Source organism: Equus przewalskii, chromosome 12, assembly GCF_037783145.1.
Source record: "Equus przewalskii isolate Varuska chromosome 12, EquPr2, whole genome shotgun sequence".
NCBI lineage: Eukaryota > Metazoa > Chordata > Mammalia > Perissodactyla > Equidae > Equus > Equus przewalskii.
In genome coordinates, this window is record NC_091842.1 from 19284924 (window position 1) to 19308666 (window position 23743).

The 23743-nt window shown below is 45.6% G+C and overlaps 1 protein-coding gene and 1 long non-coding RNA gene across 5 annotated transcripts; one reads left to right on the forward strand and one right to left on the reverse strand.

Annotated features, from left to right (window-relative positions):
* Positions 1–3574: 3574 nt before the first annotated feature.
* Positions 3575–13906, reverse strand: FUS (FUS RNA binding protein). 4 transcript variants are annotated; one of them, XM_070567939.1, is made up of 15 exons: positions 13587–13906; positions 11993–12017; positions 11749–11903; positions 10855–10996; positions 10488–10675; positions 10045–10264; positions 8392–8426; positions 6881–6913; positions 5968–6071; positions 5424–5553; positions 5063–5164; positions 4808–4931; positions 4371–4471; positions 4101–4248; positions 3575–3777 (listed from the first exon to the last, which is right to left on the reverse strand). In XM_070567939.1, the coding sequence occupies exons 1-15, from the start codon at positions 13597–13599 to the stop codon at positions 3738–3740; spliced, it is 1560 nt and encodes a 519-aa protein (XP_070424040.1). In that variant the 5' UTR covers positions 13600–13906; the 3' UTR covers positions 3575–3737. The 4 variants fall into 4 exon arrangements, with proteins under 4 accessions (XP_070424040.1, XP_070424038.1, XP_070424039.1 ...); XM_070567937.1 differs by having other exon boundaries at positions 10855–10999; positions 13587–13801; XM_070567938.1 differs by having other exon boundaries at positions 5968–6074; positions 13587–13706.
* Positions 13194–13901, forward strand: LOC139074868 (uncharacterized). Its single transcript, XR_011524742.1, has 2 exons — positions 13194–13352; positions 13468–13901. It is a non-coding gene; the product is annotated as an uncharacterized lncRNA (long non-coding RNA).
* Positions 13907–23743: the final 9837 nt, after the last annotated feature.

Below are 23743 nucleotides of genomic sequence, written 5' to 3' on the forward strand. Positions count from 1 at the left end.
CTTTAGTGTCTAACAGAGGATTTTTTAAAAACTTCACAGGAACCTAATGATTCTCATGAGATGGGGCCATAGCTAACACTTCCTTAAACAAGAGACACCCTTAAAAAGAGCAGCTAAAAAAACCAGTGCAGGCCTGAGGCAAAAGAACTGGCTCTAAGAAACAGCTCCTAGAGAGCCAGCCTTGTGGCTAAGTGGTTAAGTTCGCCGCGCTCTGCTGTGGCTGCCCAGGGTTTTGCCGTTTCGAATCCTGGGTGCAGACATGGCACCACTCGTCAGGCCACGTGGCACGGCGTCCCACATGCCACAACTAGAAGGAACTGCAACTAAGATATACAACTATGTACCAGGGAGATTTGGGGAGATAAAGCAGAAAAGAAAAGAAAAAAGGACTGGCAACAGTTGTTAGCTCAGGTGCCAATCTTTAAAAAGAAAAAAAAGAAACAGCTCCTCTAAGTTAAAAACTTTCTTGGGGACTTCCTTTTTCCCTTTTATTGGAGTTGGGGGACAACTCAGAGTTCTACCAGAAGTCTTGAAACACAGTGCAGCATAATGGTGAAGGACAGAAGTTCTACAGACAAAGGATACAGATTCAAATCCCTGCTCCACCTCTCTCACCAGCTATGAGATTGGGGCCAGTTTCTACTTCAGCTTCTCCATCTATAAAGTGGAGACAACAGGACATAGCGCACCCCTAACAGCAACCGGCCCAAAGAAGTTAGCAATCATCTCCACCAGGATGTTTTTGTTCCTAGCTCCCCAATAGTTTAGAATAGCATCTGCAGCAATCAACATTTTTTGATCAATTCTTCCAGCATCACAAGACTGAAAAGGAACAAGCAGAACAAAAGCCAGTGTTGGCTTAAGCCTGTGCTAATTACAACAAAAACCCCTATGCAGGACCCAGCTTTCCATAACCTTTTTCTTAGCTCCTAGGTAGTACTGCATATGTAGAAGGTTTTGTACAAAGTTCCCCTTCACAGGGAAGGTGGAGGGAATTAGCAGAAAAGGAGTCTCTGCAAAACTTTAGAGCACAGCTCCAAATGTATGCTGTTGAACCAGCAGGGTCAACATTGCTAGAGTTCGTGCCCTACACACCAAATTAGAATCCACATGCTAACAAAATTGCCAAGGGATCCATTTATGTGTTCAACTTAGACACACTGCTGTATAGAAACTTTGGCCCCGCCACCTGTCAGACTCAAACAGGATTGCTGATGCCTTCCCACAGTAAGAACTGCCTTTTTACACAGGTAGGCAGTTTTCTCTCAAACTGGAAAACACAACAAAAAGCCATCAGCCTAGATCTCTAACAGCGAGGTCCCCACCCCAAAGGGACTGCAGTGAAGCCTAAGGACATTGCAATGAACACCTACAGGGAATCCATGCAACTGTGCATCACTGCCACAGAGGTGTGTGCAGGACCTAGCTGCAGAGCTTAGCTCCTGCTCCTTTCAAGTGTATCCTTCCCATTACCATCCCACTCACCCACTCCCCGCCCCCCCTTGGAGTTCTCCATTACAGCACAGAGAATCCCAAATCTTCAACTCAACAGGCCAAGTTCCTTTCCTGTCTCCAATCACAATGGTAGCTCTCAATTGTTCTTGTTAAAGGGGCCCTTCTCTCCCAAGGAGCTGAGAGAGCACTATCCATCAGCAGAGAGCACTACTTCCAGACCCAAACTCCTGTTCATGAGGTAAACTTTTCACATCAAGGATAGAGAATTTTAGATTTAATGGCTCCTCTAACTGCTAATACTCTAAGATTGAGGACCCAATAATTTCTACAAACCCTAAAGTCAAATCTGCTAGCCAGATCCACTTGACACTTCCTCAGTTCTTCGATGCCAGCACCATGAAGATTGCATGCGCATGGGCAGGTGAATGAGATAATTTTTGAGGAAACTTTCTTCTGAATCTAAAGTTACTTCACAATAATAAAGTTAAAGATGAAAGGAAAGATGCTCTCTAAGTACTTAGGGCCCAAAGGTAGGAAAGGGAGTCTGAATTCTGGAAAGACTGAAGAGGAATGTTTACAGATGGGACTCCACATCTCAAAGTTCAGCCTCTCTTGCAAACTGGTATAGGAAGTGAGATCTGGTTACAAAATCCATGGTGGATGATTAAGAGACGAGAAGCTGGAAGTGAAAAGAACTGTGCCTACATAACAAGTAATGTGTTCAGTCCCATAGGGGCTGGACTCCTGGTCAATCTAGCCATGAGTGACTAAACCTCAACCCTATATCCAAGTTACTGAAACAGGCAGGCCCAGCAAGTGAAGAAAAAAAGCTGAAGACAGACAACTCAGTCAAAGGAGGCAGAAAGACCTGCAGCACACCTCTCCCAACCCACAATCTATCCTGCTCACTTACTCCTAGTTAGCCTGTCCCAATGCCAATTCCAATCTTAGAAAGCCAAGCAAGCAGCTAGTGGTTCAAGATTGCAGACCATCTTCAATATTCATTAAGAGGAACATATTCTTTAGAATACAAGACTAGTCTGAAATTCTCACCAAACAGAGAAACATGGCTAATAGTTGTCCATTTACAAGGAAGTGTAGCAAAGAGCAGAGGGCCCAGAGTCCAAACCCCATAGGCCTCACTATTTTTTCACCAAGGATGAGCTGGAACCAGAACAAGATTCTCAGAACCAACATGCCCTCTGCTATTGCCATCTCCACCCATTCTCCTGGAAAAGCCCCCCAAACTGCATCTACCCGCTAATCAGAGACCTGGGACGGTGGCTGTGTCAGGGGTCAGGTCACTTACCTTGAAGTACAAGGAACTGCCTCTACAATCCTTTCCCAGCCAACCTTCTCCCCTACCATCTCTTTCATTCCCAAGCTTCCCCGCTCAAATTTACCATCCTCTTAACTAAGTCTACACAAAATGTTTGGGATAGGAGTTTGTCCCCTTCAGAAAAATAGTTTCAGAATAAAACTGCTAAGGAATTAGGTCAGAAGACTAGGACTCAGTCCTAGCACTACCACTTTCTGACTCTGAGAGCCACATAACCCACACACTTCATTTTATGCCTGTGGAGTGAGCAAGCCAAGAGAACCTCCGCCATGAAGGAGGTGCTTCAGTTACTCTTCTCTCAAAAGACCCAATTTGGCTAGCTATGCACTCCCCATCTTGGTCAAGTTTGAATAAAGCCCCAAAAGCAAACCTGGTTTGTTTTGAGTCCCTCCACTCAGAAAAGTGCCAAGAGTCCTTAAAAAGGAAAAAACAGCTATAAATAGTAAACTCACTAAGACCAGCATGTGAATAAATGCGGGAAAACTCCCACAAAGTTGGATACATTTTGGGCAACACTCCTAGCATGTGTTCTTCATTTACCCCATTCACATACATCCAATTTTTGTCATGACAGAAAAGTTTAATCTCTACTTTCAAAGATACCATTTGACCTTTTCTCCCCTGGACCAAATATCAAACATTTTATTCCAGTTCCTGCTAAGCAGGAACAAATTACACCAGTTCCTGCTAGGCAGGATGATATGAAAAAGGAAGACTGCCCACATTCCTGACCCGGACATCAATCCTCCAGGAGAGTGAAGAGGAAGAAGAGGAAGAAAATTTAACTAAAACGATGGTTTTTAATGGGAACCAGAAGTATGGTTACAATTACATAGTCCGACACAAAAAACCCGTGGGTAGATCAGGAGTTGGAAGGTTACAAAATAATGAGGGTAACACTGGGTACAGGAAGAAAAGCTGTTCCAGAACCTCAGGAGCCAGGTTAATACGGCCTCTCCCTGCGATCCTGTCTGTGCTCACCCCTGCAAGAAAGAGTATCCATTAGGTCTGAGTTACCAACCTCTCCACCCACCCTACCCCCAAAATCCAATCTGCCCATCTGCCCCTGCTACCCACCCCAAGAAATGTCTCCTCCCTCTACATACAGAGTATAGAGTCTTTAAGTGTGGGTCTACAGATTAGTTGCCTGAGATAATTTCCCCTCCTTCCCTACCCTCTATGTTGTAACTCAGCTTTCCAATCTAGCCCTCAAAATGAAACCACCCTCAACAGAACCTTGCTATCCACTATCCCACGACCTCTGTTCAGTTGCTCTACTTTTATCTCAATTTAGAATCTTACTAACCTGGAGTCCATCTTGCCAGGGCCAAAGCCACCTCTGTCCCCACCACCCCGGCCCCCTCGGAAGCCCCCACGGTCCCCGCCTCGGCCTCGGTAGCCGCCCCGATCATAGCCTCCTCTGCCACCACGACGATCATCTCCATAGTTACCACCTAGGAACAAAAGAAATGATGTATCACATCCCCCAAATCCCCCCTACCTTCCCGCTAGACTCCCTACTTAAAATTAAGGGCTTTTTGATCCTAATGCATTATCAGCTCCGTCTATTCCTTACCCATATGAGAGCCTCCTGGTCCCCCTCCTGGGCCATCTGGTTTAGGGGCCTTACACTGGTTGCATTCATTCCTCCAAGAGAAGTTCATGTTTTCACATGTACTGAGAAAAAGGAAGGGAATCAGTGTTGAGCAGTGAGAGGTAGGCAAAACCAGAATTAGGAAGACTCCAGAGACCATATAGATAGTGAGGAAACTGAGGCCTCAGAAAGGCAAAAAAAGCTTGCTTCTCAGGAGCAGAGCCAGGAACAAAAACTGCAGATTACTGAACCCAATCCAATACCTTTCCCATTATCATGACCTTACCTAGGTAAGCTCTCGGCCAAATCTGTCCCCATCAGTGGGGCCTTGACATTAGTTTAGAAAAGACACAACTCTACCCTAGCATCAAAGGCACATGTAAGAGGACTGAGGAAATAATTAAAGAAGTTTCACTCACGGATTAGGACACTTCCAGTCCCCAGCTCGCTGCTGTCCTCCACCACCACCACCTCCACTGGGGAATCCTCCCCGGCCAGCACCACCACTGCCACCACCTCCATAGCCTCCACGGCCCATGGGTCCTAGTGTAGATACAATTATCGGTCTGTTTCCCTTCCAAGTTTGGTTAACCTAACCTCTTCTACACAAGCCCTTACCATCGTCCCCTCTCCTCATCACCTCTTTATACCAACAGCATAAAATGGCTCCTTACCTCCTCGCCCTCGGCCTCCACGACCATTGCCACCACCCCGATTGAAGTCTGCTCGCCGAGTAGCAAATGAGACCTTGATAGGATTCCCAGAGAATTCTTTACCTGAAGAAATAAAGGACATATAAAAAAACATTTTATTAAGATCCGTGGATTCAAAAGTACACATGGCACAATCAAGGTAAGAAAACACAATGCCTCCCTGAAAAGGTTTATAATCTAAAGAGACATAGGCAAAATGAGACTACACTGAAACAGCACATAAAGTAAAATGTTGGAAAACTCAAAGGAACCCTCAAAACGTAGCCTGTTTCCCAAGGATAGTTGTCCTATCCCCCATCCCCAACAGCCTCTTCATACATACCATCAAACCAGTCAATAGCTGCTTTAGCAGAAGGTGGGTCATCAAATGATACTGTTGCCTCTCCCTTCAGCTTGCCTGTTTCCCTGTCTGTGTATAGATTTATCATGGGCTGTCCAGTTTTCTTATTTGTCTAAAGAAAGCAACACAAGTGTCTTACAATATATATAGCACTACCACCTTCCAACTTCCTCCTTCAGAACACCTGAGGTTTACTGTAACACTTTAGCTCCTCTCTTCCCATTTACTATTTCCTATCTCACACGTAACTTGAACTGAAGCCATGGACTACAGTTGTTTCTCACTTCAATATTAAAAGATAAAACTAAGGATTATAGCCTACAAATCCAAGAGTTTAGGACACTCTCTTTTTTATCAATTAATGGTGCCTTGTTAAGATGTGATTCCTTCTAGAAAATGGCAACAGCTAACCACCACTCCTCAATCAATTAAGCTGGCAACCATTAAGACTTTTTTTTTCCCCACTAATGTGCAAAATCCCAAAGCCCGCAACCAGTAGAAAGCATTCACTCTGCTCCAGAAGTACCTTAATAATACCAATCTGCTTGAAGTAATCAGCCACAGACTCAATTGTAACATTCTCGCCCAGGCCTTGCACAAAGATGGTGTTGTTGTCTGAATTATCCTGTTCTGCTTGAACCCAAGAGGAAACGCGAATTTGCAGGGAGAAAACAAGCAAAAGTAAAACAAGTGAGTGACCTTCAATAATCTAACTTAAGAAATACTTGATATTAAGCTTTCAAAGAAAAAAACTTCTAAAGCAACCAATATAATTTGGTTTAGGTCAGACAAATGAAAGAAATCCACATCCATCCCTGAGATTTCATTATTTGAGCACCTGTATACCAGCCATTTCAAAAACTTAAATTTAGTCTTACAACTACCTTTTGAAACATGTTAACACCCATTAAAGAAACCACCAAGGCTCAGGAGTTAATTGCCCAAGATCACACAGTAAGTAAACCAGTGTTTTTCAACTTTCAGTTGAAGACCCCAAGGTAAGAAATCTATTTTACACTAAAGCCCAGCACACAAACATAACCAAAAGATACACTAAAAGCTTCCTTTAACGTGTTTTTTCATTCACTAATTTGGTCATGATGCACATTTTACAAAAAAATGCTTTAAGACCAGCATTCCTGTAGTATATGGTCCGCAGGCAGATGAATCACCAACTCGAGACTTGTTAGAAATGCAGATTCCAGGGCTCCTGCTAGACCTACTAATTTGCTGGAGAAGGAAACCATTGATCAGGTATTTCTGATATATTCTCCTTCACAAATCACTGCTAACTACAGTCACATCTAAATTCCCTTTCCTTCATTTTCCTCCTTCTCTACCCCTGCTCTTCTTTTTCAGATTCCTTTAAGTTTCAGAGAACATCCAGGGAAAGTCCTGAAACCACTTTAGCCATTCTTTCATGCCAACTGTGGACTCACCAGAGTCATGACGTGATCCTTGGTCCCGAGGGCCTTAAGTGACATGAAAAAAAAAAAAAAAAACAAGGAAAGAGGAGCCATTAGTCAACAGGGAGACAGACAAAGAAAAAAATTAACACCAAATCCAAGCTCTTGCAAAATATCAGGTAAGTGCTCACAGTCTCACTCCAAACCCTGTCCTCAGCTGCCTGCCCAGAGAAAATCCTAGGCAGGGCTGGGGAAGACACAAGCCCCTTTAAGATCTGTATGTAACTTGAGTCCGCACAGGGACAACTCCACACTTCAGAAAGTGCTGCCTCCCCCAGCTCAGGCTGGGAAATGTCCTCAGCACAGACTGGGAGGCCAGGAAGGAGACCCAGTGAAGTTAACAAATCAACTCACAGCTTGGCCCTGTTCTCTCATCCCAGAGAGGAATGGGCTCACCAGCAGCAAAGTGATATGCATCCATCCAGTTTCTCCAAACTTTAACACCAAAAACATTTATCCCTTGTGGAACAATTTTTAATTTCATCTTTAGATACCATTCTTAATACCATGTTAAGTTTCCCCAAAACCACATGAAAATGAGAAACATACATTAAAACTATTGTATTTTTAAAGCACGTCCCAGGGAACAGACCAGAAATCTTATTTCCATAATGCAGCCTCCAATTTTTTTTCCAGAGACCATCTTTGACCAAAGTTCATCTGAATTCACCATATATATATACATATATTGTACCCACACTCAATGACACCTATTATCATGAACCCGAGCCTTTGGCTTTAAATGTTTGAGACAAATCAAGAAACCTTTCGTTAGGTAACCAAACCAGAAAAGTTCCAGCTTACTGGGAGACTTCTCAAATTTGCCATTTTTCCATGAATTCAGTTTGTGCTGTTTAAGACCTGGTTATTTCCCATGAGCCACACATGCTCCCAATCTTTCTTGAAGTAGTCCACACCTTCCTTCCCAGAGCTAGTTTCTATTTGCCCATCTGAGTTGCATTTAAGTACATACATGTAGAATTGCATTGACACCATTCAGTACTTAGTATATAAATATATACCAACTTCACCATCCTCAGGGCAAGGCAATATTTCACGTCCCTCTTCCAGAATTAAAACATTTGGAGGTTGTTATACACACACACTAGCCTTGGACACACTGATCAAAAGGATCCTAAAGCCAAGTTGGCAACACGTGTTCCAGCACACACTCTCCAGTTTCTCGTAACGGTGGTCACTAAGTGCCAGGTGTGGCAACACTCCTGTCAAGAGGCCTACTAAACACCTCTTATTAACCTGGGTCAAACCAATTTGGTACCAGACGACTGCTGAGTCTTACCCCTGCCCGCCTCCAGGTTAGCACCCATCTGGCAGCAGGTGGTATTCCATCCCACCCCTTTCTGGAGGTGGTTCTGGACACTTCAAAACCTTTGACACTTAAAAACACGCTAAGACATCTGCAAATGAACAATCAGACAAAGCATTGCTGGGAGTTGGGAATTTTGGAAACTCTGTTCACTTACCACCAAATTTATTGAAGCCACCACGGTCACTTCCGCTGGAGAAGACAAGTTAGAAGAAAGGACATGAAGCTTCCAACGGCTACAAAAGGGCGTGTTTTGATTTTGTTTAACATTCCCCAAACATGGGTAGGTGTTTTGGGAAAAGGATACAAGTGGATACTAAAATACATTCCCCTTCCTGACCACCCCTTGTCTGACCTTTGAGCATGTCACACACACGTGTGCAATTTCTCAGACACAATTTTTAAGGATTTTGCTTTAAAATGTTATGTATCTAGTTCCTCTGGAAAAAAAAAAAAAATGACCCATTTTCCTTGGTCGTTCTTCCGATGTAGCAGATGTTTTTTCCTCTTGTCGCAAGTGGTTGACAACCCAGTAGTTGGTTTAAAAACCCTACCCCCAATTTACCCAGAAGACATTTCACACCAGGCTGGGGTAGCCCTGAACACATTTTTGTGGTTTTTGCTATGAAAGCAGCAAGCAGACCCAACCCCGTTCCATAAAAAGTCAAAACCAAAGGCAATTTCCCCTTAAAGCGAGACAAACTTAGCTAAGCCCTATCCTAACTACTGAGCTGGTTTTGATCTCCCCCCACCCCCGGGGTCACCCCTTCTACACTGTGAGAAGAGCGGAGTATTTTGCAATGTCACCTTTCATACCTGTGGCACATAAAATGCAGAGCAAGTTAACAGTCACATAACAGTTGTTTTGCTTTTCAAAGTTTTGCATTAAACACACGCACACAACAGAGTTTTCCTTATTTTTGTATGATTTTTGAGATTGCCCCCACCCACCTCTTGAATACTTACCACATAAAAATTCACACTTAAAAAACCTACTTTTTTCAAAAGGAGTACCACACTGACATTCCTCCCCTTTTCAAGGGAGACAGAGCAGGGTCCTTCAAATCGTATTTGACGAATTTGACAGATTTGACGAATGCTTTAACATCAAATCTAAAGTTTTACTTCAAATCAACTACAGCGAGAAAGGGAGGAAAGAAGGTCCAGATGGACAAGTAACCAGGGGAAGAGGGACAGTGGAGCAGATAGGTGTGATACCACTGTCAAGTGTGTCTTGCCCAAAAGGTCTGCACATTTCAGATAGCCCCATACACCAAGTCAAACACAAAATCATTACTGTCAGTCAAATTAGTGCAAATCAAGCTCATGGATTCAAATGACTACAGAATACAGGAAGAGTAGCCAATTCCTGGAAGCTGAAGTCAGGTTAACCAGTAACAACTCCCTTTAAGGACACATGGGAAAACAAGTAATAAGTTTCCTTATTACCAAGGAGTGGGATCATCGGTTTCCCTTGCAGAGAAAGAAGACAGTACTTCCATGTTTCTTGCCTAGGATATCAATGACTCCAATCCATACACACTCACATATTTTCTCTTTTTCTTTGGAAATAGAAGTGTCAGTACTCAAATCTCTATTCAGAGGTGTGGATAGGAGGAGTTCAGGCTCCCAAGTTCTCACAAAAATAAAATAGGGCTGTACGAAGAAACAATCAATGCCCCCAAGTCAAAGTCCTCACAAATCCCTAGAATAAGACTAACCATGCACTAAGGGACTAGGCTTCAAAGGAGATTCATGCAGCCCTCCACACTCCCCACTCATGTTACTCCCTGGCTCACAAGACACCTACCCCATGCCGCCTCTGCCTCCACGGCCACCTCCACGACCTCTGGGTTCATAGCCACCACTGCTGCGGTTGTAACCACCACCACCGCCCCGGCCACGGCCCCCACGGTCCTGCTGGCCTCCCCCGTAGCCACTGCTGCCACCACCACTCTGGTCCTGATTGCCATAACCGCCGCCGCCGCCGCCGCCACCACTCATGGAGGACTGATCTTGGCCATAGCTACCTGTCAGGGAAGAAAAGATGCTTTAAAAAAAGAGAAAAAAAGACTTGTGAAGTGACATAAAACAGTTGAACAGTGCCAAAGGATAAATGGCAATAGAAATAAAAAGACATCTAGGGAAGAAGCAAACCACATTTTTAAGAATCCTTTTATAGTAAAGGCCAAGCACAGAATATAAGTCCTTACAGAAAAGAGGTATGAGACAAAACTGAAGACACGTTCTCACCTCCACCACCCCCTCCGCCACCTCCACTGCTGCTGTTGTACTGGTTCTGCTGTCCATAGCCCTGAGGAGGATTATAGGAGCTTGGCTGCTGTCCATAGCTTGGCTGCTGTCCACCATAGCCAGACTGCTGGCCATAGCCTCCACCTTGGGGCTGTCCATAGCCACTGCTCTGAGAACTGCTACCATAACTAAAGAAAAGAAAAAAGAATCATAACACCAGCACGTCCAACACTTCCTTTCGCTTTTGGTATACCCCATTTTCTGAACCCAAAAAAGACCCCCCCCATTACTCCTATTGCTGGTCATGTTATCATTCCCTATCAATTCACCCCAAATCTTTCCTGCCGCCCCCCGGACAACTCCTTACCTTCCCGAGGTGCTGCTAGGAGTTGGCTGCTGACCATACCCAGGGTAGGAGGACTGCTGCCCGTAAGACGACTGAGAACTCTGGCCACTGCCATATCCACCAGTTGAGCCATATCCCTGGGGAGCTGACTGAGTGCCATAGCCTGCTACAAAGAAAAGAGAAAGGAAACCACAAAAGCTATGTAGAAAGAGAAAAGGCAGGGAATGGATTGAAGAAAATACTATATACTACCTAATGCTACCCATACCTGAAGAGTCCACCTCCTAGAAACTGCTTAGAAATCTTGCAATTCACAAAGTTACCCTTCTCTTCTACCTAAAGCTAATGTTCCAACTTTTACCAACTTCAGAGTTCCAATCTCATCCCACCCATCCCAAAGCCAGTCTCCAGGACAAGTAATCACAGCCCAAGAAATCCCTACTCATTAATAGCATTTTAACCTGCTCATTATGTGTGCAGTACAAATAGAACCCACATTATTGACACTGCAGAACCTCAGGGCAAATTCCAGGTCCTTGTGTATCACATGATATGTAGTAGTCTAACTTCAAACATCTTCAAGCAAATCATTTTCTCCCCGTAAGTATCAAAAATCTAAAACTTTCTCTTTTTAGGGAATACTCTCCTCCATGTTTCACTTTCATGCTAAGAGGAAAAGTGCAGCATTAAAAAAAAAAAAGTAAAAAGTCAAGAAAATAAAAGGGAAGAGAACTATAAACCAGTAAGCATTTTTGTTTGAAAGGACTCAGACTCCAAAAAGTTTTAAGGGTTATGGACTAGCTAACAGGAAAGAAACATGGGACAGTTTCAAAACTTGAGCACTGCTCAGGTTTAAGAACAGCAACATTCAGAAAGAGCAGGAAAAGGCAGGGTGACCCGCTAAAAGAGACTCACTGTTCTGGGTCTGTCCATAAGAAGAACCATAGCTGCTCTGGCCATAGCCTGAAGTGTCTGCTGACTGACCGTAACCGCTGTAACTCTGCTGTCCATAGGGTTGATTGCTCTGCTGGGAATAGCCCTGCCCAGGCTGGGTGGGGTAGGCCCCATAGCTGGACAAAAAGAAACACAGTGCAATTAGGAAAAGATACCTTAGCCACCCTTGCCCCCTACAAACTGAAAGGCCAGAACTAACACTCACCTTTGGGTTGCTTGTTGGGTATAATCTGCAAAAGAAAAACACAATTATGAAAAAAACGAGCAATACAATTACATTACCTTCAGGCATCCCTGACAGAATAGGGCTAAATTCCTTAAGTCAAGCCCTGGGGCCGCCAGGTAAGAAAACCAACAAGACTATGTTGCAAGGAAGGGCAGAAATTCCCACCTGAAATAGTTGAGAGAAGGGGCAGGCTGGCAGATTAGAGTCTAGCTTTCGTACCATAAAAAAGAGCAAATTTCTGCAGTCACTGAGAAGCCTTAACTCCTACTGTAAAAACCAAGAATCTTGGCGGACAGCTACCATGTTCTGCAAATTCAGTTGACGTCAAGAACTGCACAAACTCACACACATTTCCTTTTCACACCCACTCTACGAAAAAAGTTATTACCAGGAATCAAGCCAAAGTCCCACAGCTACTTAACCGGGTTTTAATTCAAGCTAGAGGCAGCAGCGTTCGGAATGTGGCCTCTACTCTCGAAACCGAATGTCTCAAAAGAGACCATTCTTCACCCTTTGCCCAACCTTGGAAATTGGAAAAGTGGGCTTTCAAAGCAGAGCCAAGAGAAAAGAGCCCTCTGACCCCAAAGGACAGATCATCAAAGTGCTCGCCCCAGGAGGCAACAGTCAACTGGTCCTCGAGCGCCCAGGCCTGCGGGTCCAAATGATTCCGTTTCCTCATCTACCCTGCCTTCCCCGGAGCTGCGAAGAGACGGCGAACCAAAAGTAGCAAAAGCGCTTTTAACGCGCCACACTGAAGACGCACTAGCCAGATCAACTCCCCTCCTCAGCACAGGAAACGCGGCGCTTCCCTCGCAGGAAAGGGCAAAAGGACCGGGAGAGGGTGTGGCCTCGGGCAGCCGTTCTTTCGGTTCCCACTGCAGAAAGAGTAAATTTAGGCGGGAAAACCCTCGGGCTCGGTCCCCAAGTCCGCGGGACGATCCCCCCCACACACAACCGTTAAGCGGGGGCGCAGCCCCGATCCCAAGCCTCCGCCCCCGGCCGCGTGGCAACCGAGGCGGGAACCGAGCGGTCCCGCCCCTTCCCGAGGGACCCAGGCGGCGAGGCCCACACTCGACGCGGCGCGGAGTCTCCAGCGGAGGGTCTCGCGACAAAAAGCAGGGCCAAAACGAGATGGGAGGGGGGTTCGCACCCCGAGAAAGGGGGGAGGGGCCAGCAGAGCGCGTGCGCGCACCGAGTGCCCGGATGCAGCACTGCGACAAAGCGGGCCCGAGCACGGGGCTGGGACCCAGGGGAAAGAACGACTACGGAGACCGAGCACTTCCATCCGTGTCTCACGTTTCAAACCACGGACAAGTGTCCCTCCCAACCGTCACCTCAGGTAAAGGGACTGGGAAGGGAAGACCTCCTGTCCCGCGCAAGACGCCAGACGAGCGAAAACAAAATGGCGACATCGGCCTCCCTTTCCCACCCCTCTCTGCTGCTTCCCGCCACAGTCGTGCGAGAAGATCCTACACGCAATCACCGCCCGAGTCCTACCGAAAAACAAAAGCCTAGCGGGGAGAGAACGAGGCCCCGGGCCGGCACACCACCGCCGCCTCGCGCCTTTACATACCGTTTGAGGCCATGTCCGCGCACGCGCGCACAGGCCGACAAGCAACAAGATTCCAACGCTACGGAGCACCGACGCCTCGAGGACTGAACAGCCCCGCCTCCAGCGTCGAGGTTTATGTACGCCTCCCCGCCTACGTACGGCGGAAGAACGCACCAAGTGCGGAAAGGAAAAAGGGAAAGCACGGCCGCACTCCTATGGCTCTTCAGGGTGTATACAGAATCTAAGCAGGCAGAAGGGAAGCATATTAACTAAGTATCCTGAAAATAGTGTATAGAATCATGTTTTCTCTGATAAAGAACTCGGAGTCGCTCTGCAGGACTAGCCCGTTATTCACCTCTACCCATATAAAGGCATAATGGTACGGTCTATTACCCTCTGGGGGCGGGGCGAGGGGCCCAGAGAGTCTGCGGACCCAACTGTAGTCAAAGCCGGGAGGCAGCGGGCGGGAACCGAAATTTCTCTGGCTGGTCCCTTTCGCTGGGCCCCACTTTCGCTGAGGATGACGAGATCTTGTGCTGCGTTGCCCTTCCGCTAAACCAAACGCCTTGTCCTTTCGGCCGCCAACCTCCTTCTCTGGCTCTAAAGCTCCTCCCCCGACAACAGACACCGACCCTCTCTGAGTTTCACTTCGTAGTTTTTCAGGATCTCGTTTCCTTAGTCCTTACCAGGCTTTGTGAATTGTGACGTTTGACCTGAAAGAAAGCATGGAGTTTAGCCCAGATTCCTGCATCCTCATCTGGTCCCTCACTGATCGCCCACCCAAACCCTCAGGGCTTTGCCCCTGACGCGCGGTGGAACAGGAAAGCCCAGGCCCTCTCAACTTCAGAGAGGGTTGAGCTTAGGTTAGGGGTCTCCCAGCCTTTTACGGATGAGGTGCTACTTTTTGTTTTCCTGAAGCCCTAGGAAGGAACCAATGTGCAGATCCAGTAATACCTATTTGTTTATGGCTTGAGTGGTTTCAAAATGCTGAATTAATTGCTTTCCCATCACAGTCTTTTTTTTTTTTTTTTAAGATTGGCACCTGAGCTAACATCTCTTGCCAATGTGTTTTTCTTTTCTTTCTTCTTCTGCCCAAAGCCCCCCAGTACACAACTGTATATTTCAGTTGTAGGTCCATCTGGTTATGATATGTGGGATGCCTCCTCAGCGTGGCCTGATGAGCGGCACCGTGTCCGCACCCAGGATCCAAACCAGTGAGGCCCTGGGCCGCTGAAGCGGAGTGTGGGAACTCAACTACTCCGCCATAGGGCCGGCCCCCTCCCATCACAATCTTGTGAGGAAAGTAAATGTATCTCTATTTTATAGGTAAGAAAAGTGAGACTCAGGATGCCAAGTGCAATCCATGATTATAGAGCAGCTGAGGGTCAGATCTGATTCGAATCCAGGTCTGTGTGACTCCAAAACACTCATTTTGCAGCTGGCCCCGTGGCAGAGTGGTTAAGTTCGCAGGCTCCACTTTGGCACCCCAGAGTTTTGCAGGTTCGGATCCTGGGCACAGACATGGCACTGCTCATCAGGCCATGCTGAGGTGGTGTCCCACATAGCACAACCAGAGGCACTTAGAACCAGAATATACAACTGTGTACTGAAGGGGGTTTGGGGGAGAAGGAGAAAAAAAAAAGAAGATTAGCAACTGATGTTAGCTCAGGTGCCAATCTTTAAAAAAAAAAGAGAAAGAAGCACACTTGTTGGGCTTCTGTGTATAAAAAAAAAAAGAAAAGAAAAACCACTCCTTTTGTTGGTTATGTGAACACTTTGCAGTGTTCTGAAGCCTGTTCACTCCCTGTGAGAGCAAGGACAAAAAGTGAAGTTCAGATTAACTTGCAACTTGCAGTCTATTCAGCCTTGCCTGGAGAGGGCAGTTTAAGAGTATGGAATAAAACAAGACAAAGGAGGTTATTCCTGGTACACATGCCATGCAGATTTTCCTTCCCAACTTACCTTTGGCCTGGGTTCCAGAAGTTGCTTTGTAGTTTAGTCATGTTTTCCTAGAGAAACAATTGAAGGCTAGGTCCTAGACCTGCCCACACATTTCTACTAAATCCCTGATTTAGGCCCTGTTGGCCCTTGAACACCCTGTCACCCTCTCTGGGAAGGCAGTGTGACTGTGGAGTGAGGGCAAAGGGAAGTCCATCACTTCTTCATTCATTCATTTTACAAATATTTATTAAGCACCTGCAGTGTTCCAGGCACTGTTCTGGACACTGAGGATGCATTAGTGTGCAAAACAGATGAAGCAACTTAATAACAAAGCAAACATTTAATAATGGTAATACTTATATATTATATATAACACATGTATAATAGCTTAACACTTTGATAAGGCCTACTAAGTATCAAATGCTGTTCTGAGTCTTTGAGTATAACTTATAATAGGCACAGAAAGGTCAAAAGCTATGCCCAGGGCTGCACAGACAGTGGCAAAGCCAGGTTCCCAACCCAGGCAGCCTGACTCTGAGTTCCTGCTCTTCGTCCCTGTGCTTCAGCAAGCATTGCTCGAGCACTGCACAGAATGTGCCAAGCATGGGACAGACCTAGAGAGAGGAGGATAAAAAAGATCCATTCCCTGAACCACAGCATCTTATAGCCAGTAAGTGAGATGTGGGTGAGACATACAGACCCCCAAGTGTATTTGAATCAAACATGGTAAGTGTTGTGACATGGAATCAAGGACTCTGGGAACTCTACCAGGAGAGCAAGTCATCCGTGAGGTAGACAACCACAGAAGAGGAAAGAGAGGTGGTGACGCTGAAGCCAGCCCTCACAGGATAAGAGTTCACCCAGCAGTGGGAGAGGAAAGGGTGTCACAGGTGGAAGGAATGGCAAAGACAAAGGCAGGGGCTGGGAAGGGCACTCACCGGCAGAATGCAGGGAGTGACAGGTTTACACTGTGGCCTCTGAAAGGCTGCATCAAGTGACCTTTCTCCAGGCTTCTCTCTCTCAGTGGACGTCTGCTGAGTCGCATCACTCGGGGACCTCTCCCTTCACCTTGGAAGTCTCCTTGCTTGCCATCCCTGTTCCGGGCCCCCCCACCTTTCCCATGTCCTTCGTCTCCTTCGCCTGCATTCTCTTCCTCTGCTCACCCTGCAGACAGCAGTGCTCCCCAGGGTTCAGTCTTCAGCCTGCTCTGCTTCTCCCTCGAGACCTAAGGCCCCAACTGCGAAGTGATATAAGATGCAGCCTGCAGACAGGTTTTGTGTAACCGACATGTTGTTTTTAATTTTTTTTAACTAGTTGCCAATACTAAATGTAGGGGGGAAATCCAAACTTCTGGCTTTTCTTGAAAATTGGTGGCTCTGGCCGTCCTGGGCCTGTTACCGAACCAGGTTCGTTTTTGCCGGCCACCCAGAAAGCCAAACACTGAGATGATGAGATTGCAGCAGAGAGAGAGTTTACTCACAAGGCAGCCACGTAAGGAAGCGAGAGCATGAGCCTCAAATTTGCTTCCCTGAAAATAGAGACTCAGGCATATTTATGGGGTAGGGGGCAAGGTGGTCTGAAATGTGGAGAGAGGTGATTGGTGGTGAGGAGAGTGAGGTGATTGATGATCTACACAGGCATAGTCAGACTCCACGCCTCCTCATAGGACCCACGTTCACAAAATGGCGGCATTAGCATGATCTGAGGGTGGAGTTTTTAGCCTCTTGACATCAAAAAGTTACCTATTGGACATCTGTGTGGGCCTGGTTGATGGGTTGGTGGTCTCAACCGTCCTGAAGTGGACAAGGAGCTCTAATTCCTGAAAAACAGCTCACACACCCATTACCATGGTGACCCAGGCTCCAGGGAGATGTTAGCTATAGGAGCCTAGTGGGAGTCAGACAGCATATCTATCGCCTAAGCAGCACAGTTAACCATGGGCGGGTTAAACAGCTAAAAGCTATAATCGGTAATTGCAGAAAGGACAAAACTTTAGTACCTAGATACTTAATCATCAATGGCTGTTTGCTGGTTTCAGGCCTGCTTTCCCAGAGGGCAAGTGTTAGCTGGAGCAAGAAGCCGCTGGGGCACGTGCTTGTGGTTCACCACAGTCTCCCGTGCTCTCTAATATTTCTGTCATGGAAGACAGTGTCAGTTGCCATTTATATCAGTTGTTGAATGCAGTTTTTCTTAGAGTTAAAAGCAAGAGAAAATATTTCTTGTCTTCAAACGTAGGAAAACAAAGCAGGCTCTGGTTTGCAGGCCTCCAGCTGGCCCTTGAAGGCATTCAGGTTTATGATCAGTTCCCAGATCAGGGCTTCTTAACCTCTTTTTGTACCAGAGTCTAACAAAGTCTGTGGACCCCTTCTTAGAATAATATTTTTTAAATGCATAAAACAAACTTTGTGGGGATACAAAAGAAACCAATGAAAATACAGTTATCAAATATTCCTTAAAAACATCTTTGCGATCAAATATACAGATCTGATAGTGTAATAACTACCTTAATTTTGAAGTAGAGTGGAATATAAGAATGTTTTAAGGTACCTACAACAAGTGCAGTGTGGTATGACAATTTCTAAGATTTCTGTCAGTGACAAAGACCCAGAAACTGTTGTGATTTATTGCCTACAGTCATCATATTGAGAAAAATGCTAAATGTCAATTGGAGGTTAGTGAAAATTAACATGTAATGTTTTTCTGTCCAAATATGTGACCCCCTGACTGCTATCGTCAGACCCCTAGTGGGGACTCCAGGTTAAAAACTCTAGCTCTAAAGTATCTCATCCACATCATGCCTTCAGGTCCTGGATGTGTATGTCCAGCCATGACCCTTCTGAGTTCCAGGCTTATCTCTTGATCATCTCCAGCCCAATTTTGTCAAGCAGATTCGTTACAAGAGATTGGAGGCAGCAACCATTCATGGAAAATTCAGATATTCTGGCCAGCATAGCAGCCCAAGCCTTTGGCTCTTCAGGGGTAGCTTTGGTGAAGGTTATAACGTCCTTAGTATCATTAATGTCAATGGCATGAGGCAAGAGCACTGGAATTTCCGTTAGAAAAGTACCAAGGTGTTATTGGACCCTTGGCCTCGTATGTATTACTGGCTGGGAAGCATCCAAGCTTGACTCTGGACCCTGTCAGAAATTTGGTAACCACCTATCATAATCTCTTTCTACTTAAACTAACCAAAGTGGATTATGTCGTATGCAACTAAGAACTCCAATTTATACCATTGTCATTGCAGCATTGCCTGTATATCAAAATATTAGAAACTACCCAAGTGCCTATCAATAGAGGATCTGGTGAACTTAATTATGATACAGCAAGGTTTCTCAGTCTCAGCACTTTTGGCATTTTGGGCCAGTTAATTCTTTGTTTTGGGGGACTGTCCTGTGTATTCTAGGATATTTACCAGCATTCCTGGCCTCTACCCATTAGATGTTAGTAATAACCCGCAATTGTGATAACCAAAATTGTCTCCAGGCATTGCCAAATGTCTTTGGGGGGAGTAGGGGGTACCAAAATCATCCCAGATTGAGAACCACTGTGATACAGCTATACTAAGAGATTTGAAAACTGAAGTGGCTCTAAATGCACAGATATAAAGACTATTCAAGTTCTGTTGTTAATGGGAGGGGGAGCAAGGTGCTGGACCATGTGTGTAATATGCTACTATTTGGGTTCAAAATCTGGGGAGGTGTGTTACTGACGTATATGTTTGTTTATACATAAAATATCTCTGGAAGAAGAGAAAATTAGTAATGGTGCTTATTTCTGGGGAAGGAATCTGGGAAATTTGGAGTCAAGTATGTGAAGGAAACTCACTTTTCCCTGGATCCTCTTTTATATTTTAATTTTTTACCATGAATATATATTGACCAATTCAAAAAAGACATTGACTCTTACGGCACAGCTGGAGGTGTTTAGGGTGAGACCACAGAGGAGGGGTGATTAGTTTTGCAGCGGGTAGGGTGGGATAGGTCAACCTTCCCTGAGGTGATGACATTTCAACAGGGAATTTACCAGGTAGATAAGGCGTTTGTCAGCCTGAGAATGGCATGAACAGGGGCAGGAGGGAGAAGCCAGCTTGACTGAGGGCCTGTCCTGGTCAGGCACTTTGGCTGGGTCCCTGTCTGTGGGACTCAGGAGAAGAGCAGCCAGCGGCCAATTTCTCAGGAGCCTTCACTGGGCCTGAGGAGCAGTGTGGAAGGATGGAGTGAGAGCTTTGGGCCAGACCTGGGCCCCCCCGCCAGCCTGCGGCGCGCCTTTGTGCAAATCAGAGAAAGGCATTCCTTCCTCCAGGCCGAGGCAGCCCATGCAGGGCCCAAGAGAAGGGAGCAGGAGCTAGATTTCCCTCAGCCCCAACTCGCCCCCTCGGCAGACAACTTTTCTGCAGGACAAAACCCAGACCATCCTAAGTAGAGGCCCTGAGGTATAAGACAACTCTGCTACTTCACGTCACTCAAAACAGGAATAAAAGAAAGCAGCTTAGTAGACCTATTGTGAATATCAAGTGATATTTTCATCTGGAAATCACCATAGTTGGGTCTGGAACATAGGTGGCATGAATAAATGTCCTTTTCTCTCTCACCCATCCTTCAAGATGTACAGCCTCAAGCAAGAAATAATTGCTCTATTATTTCCTTGGGCAGCAACCAGGACAGGAAGTGCCCCTGTGTGGGGCCCACTCAGGTTCTGTGTCTCTGTGAGAGGTTGTCATGGTAAATAGAACTGGGAAGGTAAACCCCAGCAGATAATTGGGCTGTGCTAACAGAAAACCTGCTTGGACCAGCGGGAAGAAGGTCACACAGGTTGCTGGGTCTGAGTGAAAAGGGCAGAAAGCCTCCCAGGAGGCAAGGCCAGGAGACAGAAAGGGCAGGGGCGAGGAGTTTGGTGGTCATGATGACAGAATAGGAAATTGTTCGTTGTGGTACGTCCACTTCCAGATGGGTTAGAGGTCCCAGGGGAACAAGTTGGGCATCCCAAAATAGTCGTACCTGAAATGTAACACAAAGGCTGTGGTGGTATTTCCACATCATTGCCTCTAGGATCTCTAGCTCTAAAGAAAAAAGAAGAAGGGAGAAGGGCTGAGAAAAAGTAGCAATACGGGGGCTTCCTGAGAAATACAAAACATCTGAGGAAACTTGTTTATGCTTGACTTGTTTATGCAAAGATCTGAACCCTAAAATGCCAAATACATATATTTTTTTCAGCTTCATTTGCATTTGTTGGGTTTTTTTGAGGAAGATTAGCCCTGAGCTAACATCTGCTGCCAATCCTCCTCTTTTTTTTGCTGAGGAGGACCAGCCCTGAGCTAACATCCATGCCCATCTTCCTCTACTTTATACGTGGGACGCCTACCACAGCATGGCTTGCCAAGCGGTGCTTAGGTCCGCACCTGGGATCCCAACCGGCGCAGCGGAGGCTGCCAAAGCTGAATGTGGGAACTTAACCACTGTGCCACTGGGTGGCCCTCATTTACATTTTTTTTTTAAAGATTGGCACCTGAGCTAACAACTGTTGCCAATCTTTTTTTCTGCTTTTTTTTCCTCCCCGAATCACCCTAGTAGATAGTTGTGTATATATATATGTGTGTGTGTGTATTTTTTTTTTAGTTGTGGGTCCTTCTAGTTGTGCTATGTGGGATGCCACCTCAGTATGGCCTGATGAGTGGTACCATGTCTGCGCCCAGGATCCGAACCGGTGAAACCCTGGGCTGCTGAAGCGGAGCTAATGAACTTAACTGCTTGGCCACGGGGCGGCCCCTGCATTTTTTTTTTTTTAGGAGGGTTAGCCCTGAGCTAACATCTGCTGCCAATCCTCCTCTTTTTGCTGAGGAAGACTGGCCCTGAGCTAACATCCATGCCCATCTTCCTCTACTTCATATGTGGGACACCTACCACAGCATGGCTTGCCAAGCAGTGCCTGTGTCTGCACCCAGGATCTGAACCAGCGAACCCTGGGCTACAGAAGCGGAACATTCGAGCTTAACAACTACAACCCCTGGCCAGCCCCCCTTATTTGCATTTTTTGACAGGAAGATACAGGTAAGAAAAGAGTTCTGACTTTCTCTGTGGGGCAGCTACAATGAAAATTACACATATAAGAAAAAATTTTTTAAACACATGCCTCAAGGGAACCATCTGAGCAGTAAGATCCACTTATGTACTTTTAAATTTTCTAGGAGCAACATTTTATAGAGTAAAACATATAAGTGAGATATTTTACACTTTTTTTCATACTAAGTCTTTGAAATCTGGTGGGTCACCAAGATGAGCTTGGCCAGGCTGCATTCAACAAGAATGCACAGACAGACAGACACGCGCGCACACCTAGAAAGGCTTCTCTTGTAATTTCCACAAGAGACTTGTCTGTTTCCAACTAAACAATTTTTTTTGGTTTTTTGGGGTTTTTTTTACTTTTAAGAATTTTGCCCTAAGGCTCCTGCCTCTTAGCGATTAGAAACCAGCAAATTTCGCCACTCCTTTCTTTAGTCAAAGCTTCATATGAAATAATTTAGGAAAGTTTTGCTTTAAAAAATAAAAAGCATGAAAAACAGGCATGATAAAATTGGGAGATCTGCTTCTCATTTCTTACCTGATCCTTAGTGAAATAAGAAGGCATTTTTTGTGGGTAATTTGACTTGAGTAATTTTTAGGTGAAGACGTGTTGCTTCACGCGCTGGCCCCCATACACAGAGGACCAAGAGACTGAAGAAAGAAGCAGACCACACGGGATTGGTAGGTGGCAGATTTATTTGGCAAGGAACTTACAGATGAGGCTTGAGACTTGTCTCGGGTGGCGACAAGACAGTGGCTGTCCGCACACGCCCACCAGGATCTGAAAAGCTTATATAGAGCGCTTAATGGAGTTCAGTCATGCACGCCGCCCGGATGGCCTCCACAACACTTTACGGTCTTTAATGCTTTGTCGCTGAAACGGCTCCAGCTGTGGGAACGGTGGGCAGAATGTACATTCCAAGGACAGGGGATGGGGTGAGGAGCCTCTGATCGCCCAGGTCCCACTCAAAGGACAACAGGTGGTCACGTCTTCTCAAGGACCTCCTCCAACAAGATGTGTTTCTTCTACCATGGAGAAACACATCACCCCATCTCCCAGAAACCTAACTACCACTGAGGACAAAACTGGAGATACAGGCCTGGTTTATTTTAGTCCACGGGAAAAATAACATAGCTTTGCTCAACATAATTATTTGCTACTTTTTCTATGACAGTAGGCAAAAACCTCTGGACCACTACCAAAAGTGTGAAAATTTGCTCATAATCATATCAAAATGTATCTAAATGTAGTGGAATTATGAGGCATAATTCACCAGGGTTTGCATATTTCAGTACTTTCCTTTACTGGTACAAGACTAGTAGTATTTACATTGAAACGGTTCAAATAAACACCCTGGGTGAGAGTTTTCCTGAATCTTGAATTCATTTCTAGAACTCCTTTTTTTTTTTTCTAGAACTCTTATTCAGTGGTGTTATCTAAGGAGTATAATAAGCATTTGAATACACCCAAGTACCGCAAAGTAATTGGAATTTATCAGGAAAACCTTAGGATGATCTATCATACTTTTGTTCCAACTTTGGTCTTAGCTATTTAATTATTACCAAAAGCAAATAGATGTGCAGGACCTGCTTTACCTAATAATGCAGACTTTTACTTTAGCCTCTAAAATTCCTGAGGAATAAGACCTTTAATTTTTAATCTCTATACCCTGGAAACACTATTATCTCTCAAAAAGCGGCCAGAGGGCAAATGGGCGCAGGCCTAAAGACAAAACATGTTCTGATGTTGAAAAGTGGGTAAAGCCTGGAGAATTTTTACATAGAGATGATAAAATAAAATACAATGATGTAAGTTTTTTCCCCCAACATAGGGAAAGGAACAAGAAGGAAACTTCCTGTAACAGAGAGAGCCTATGAGTCTATAAATGGGATAATACAAAAATAGGTTCCAACACCAGGGATTCCAGTTGTCATGCTGGGGGACCTTCTGTAGTGTATGATGTGCTGGCTGGGAACCCACTGGGTCGTGCGCTCTGCAGAGGCTGTTTCAAGGAGGCATGGACTGCGGGATGAGGTGAAGAGCAGAAGGAGCCAGAAGGGAAGAGCAGAGCAGAACTGCCGCACTGCTTCAACAGATGCGCTGGCCACCTACTCTGTAAATTATGTTAGTACTCCCACAGCCCAAAGTGGGATGGGCAAAGATGCTCCTCTACA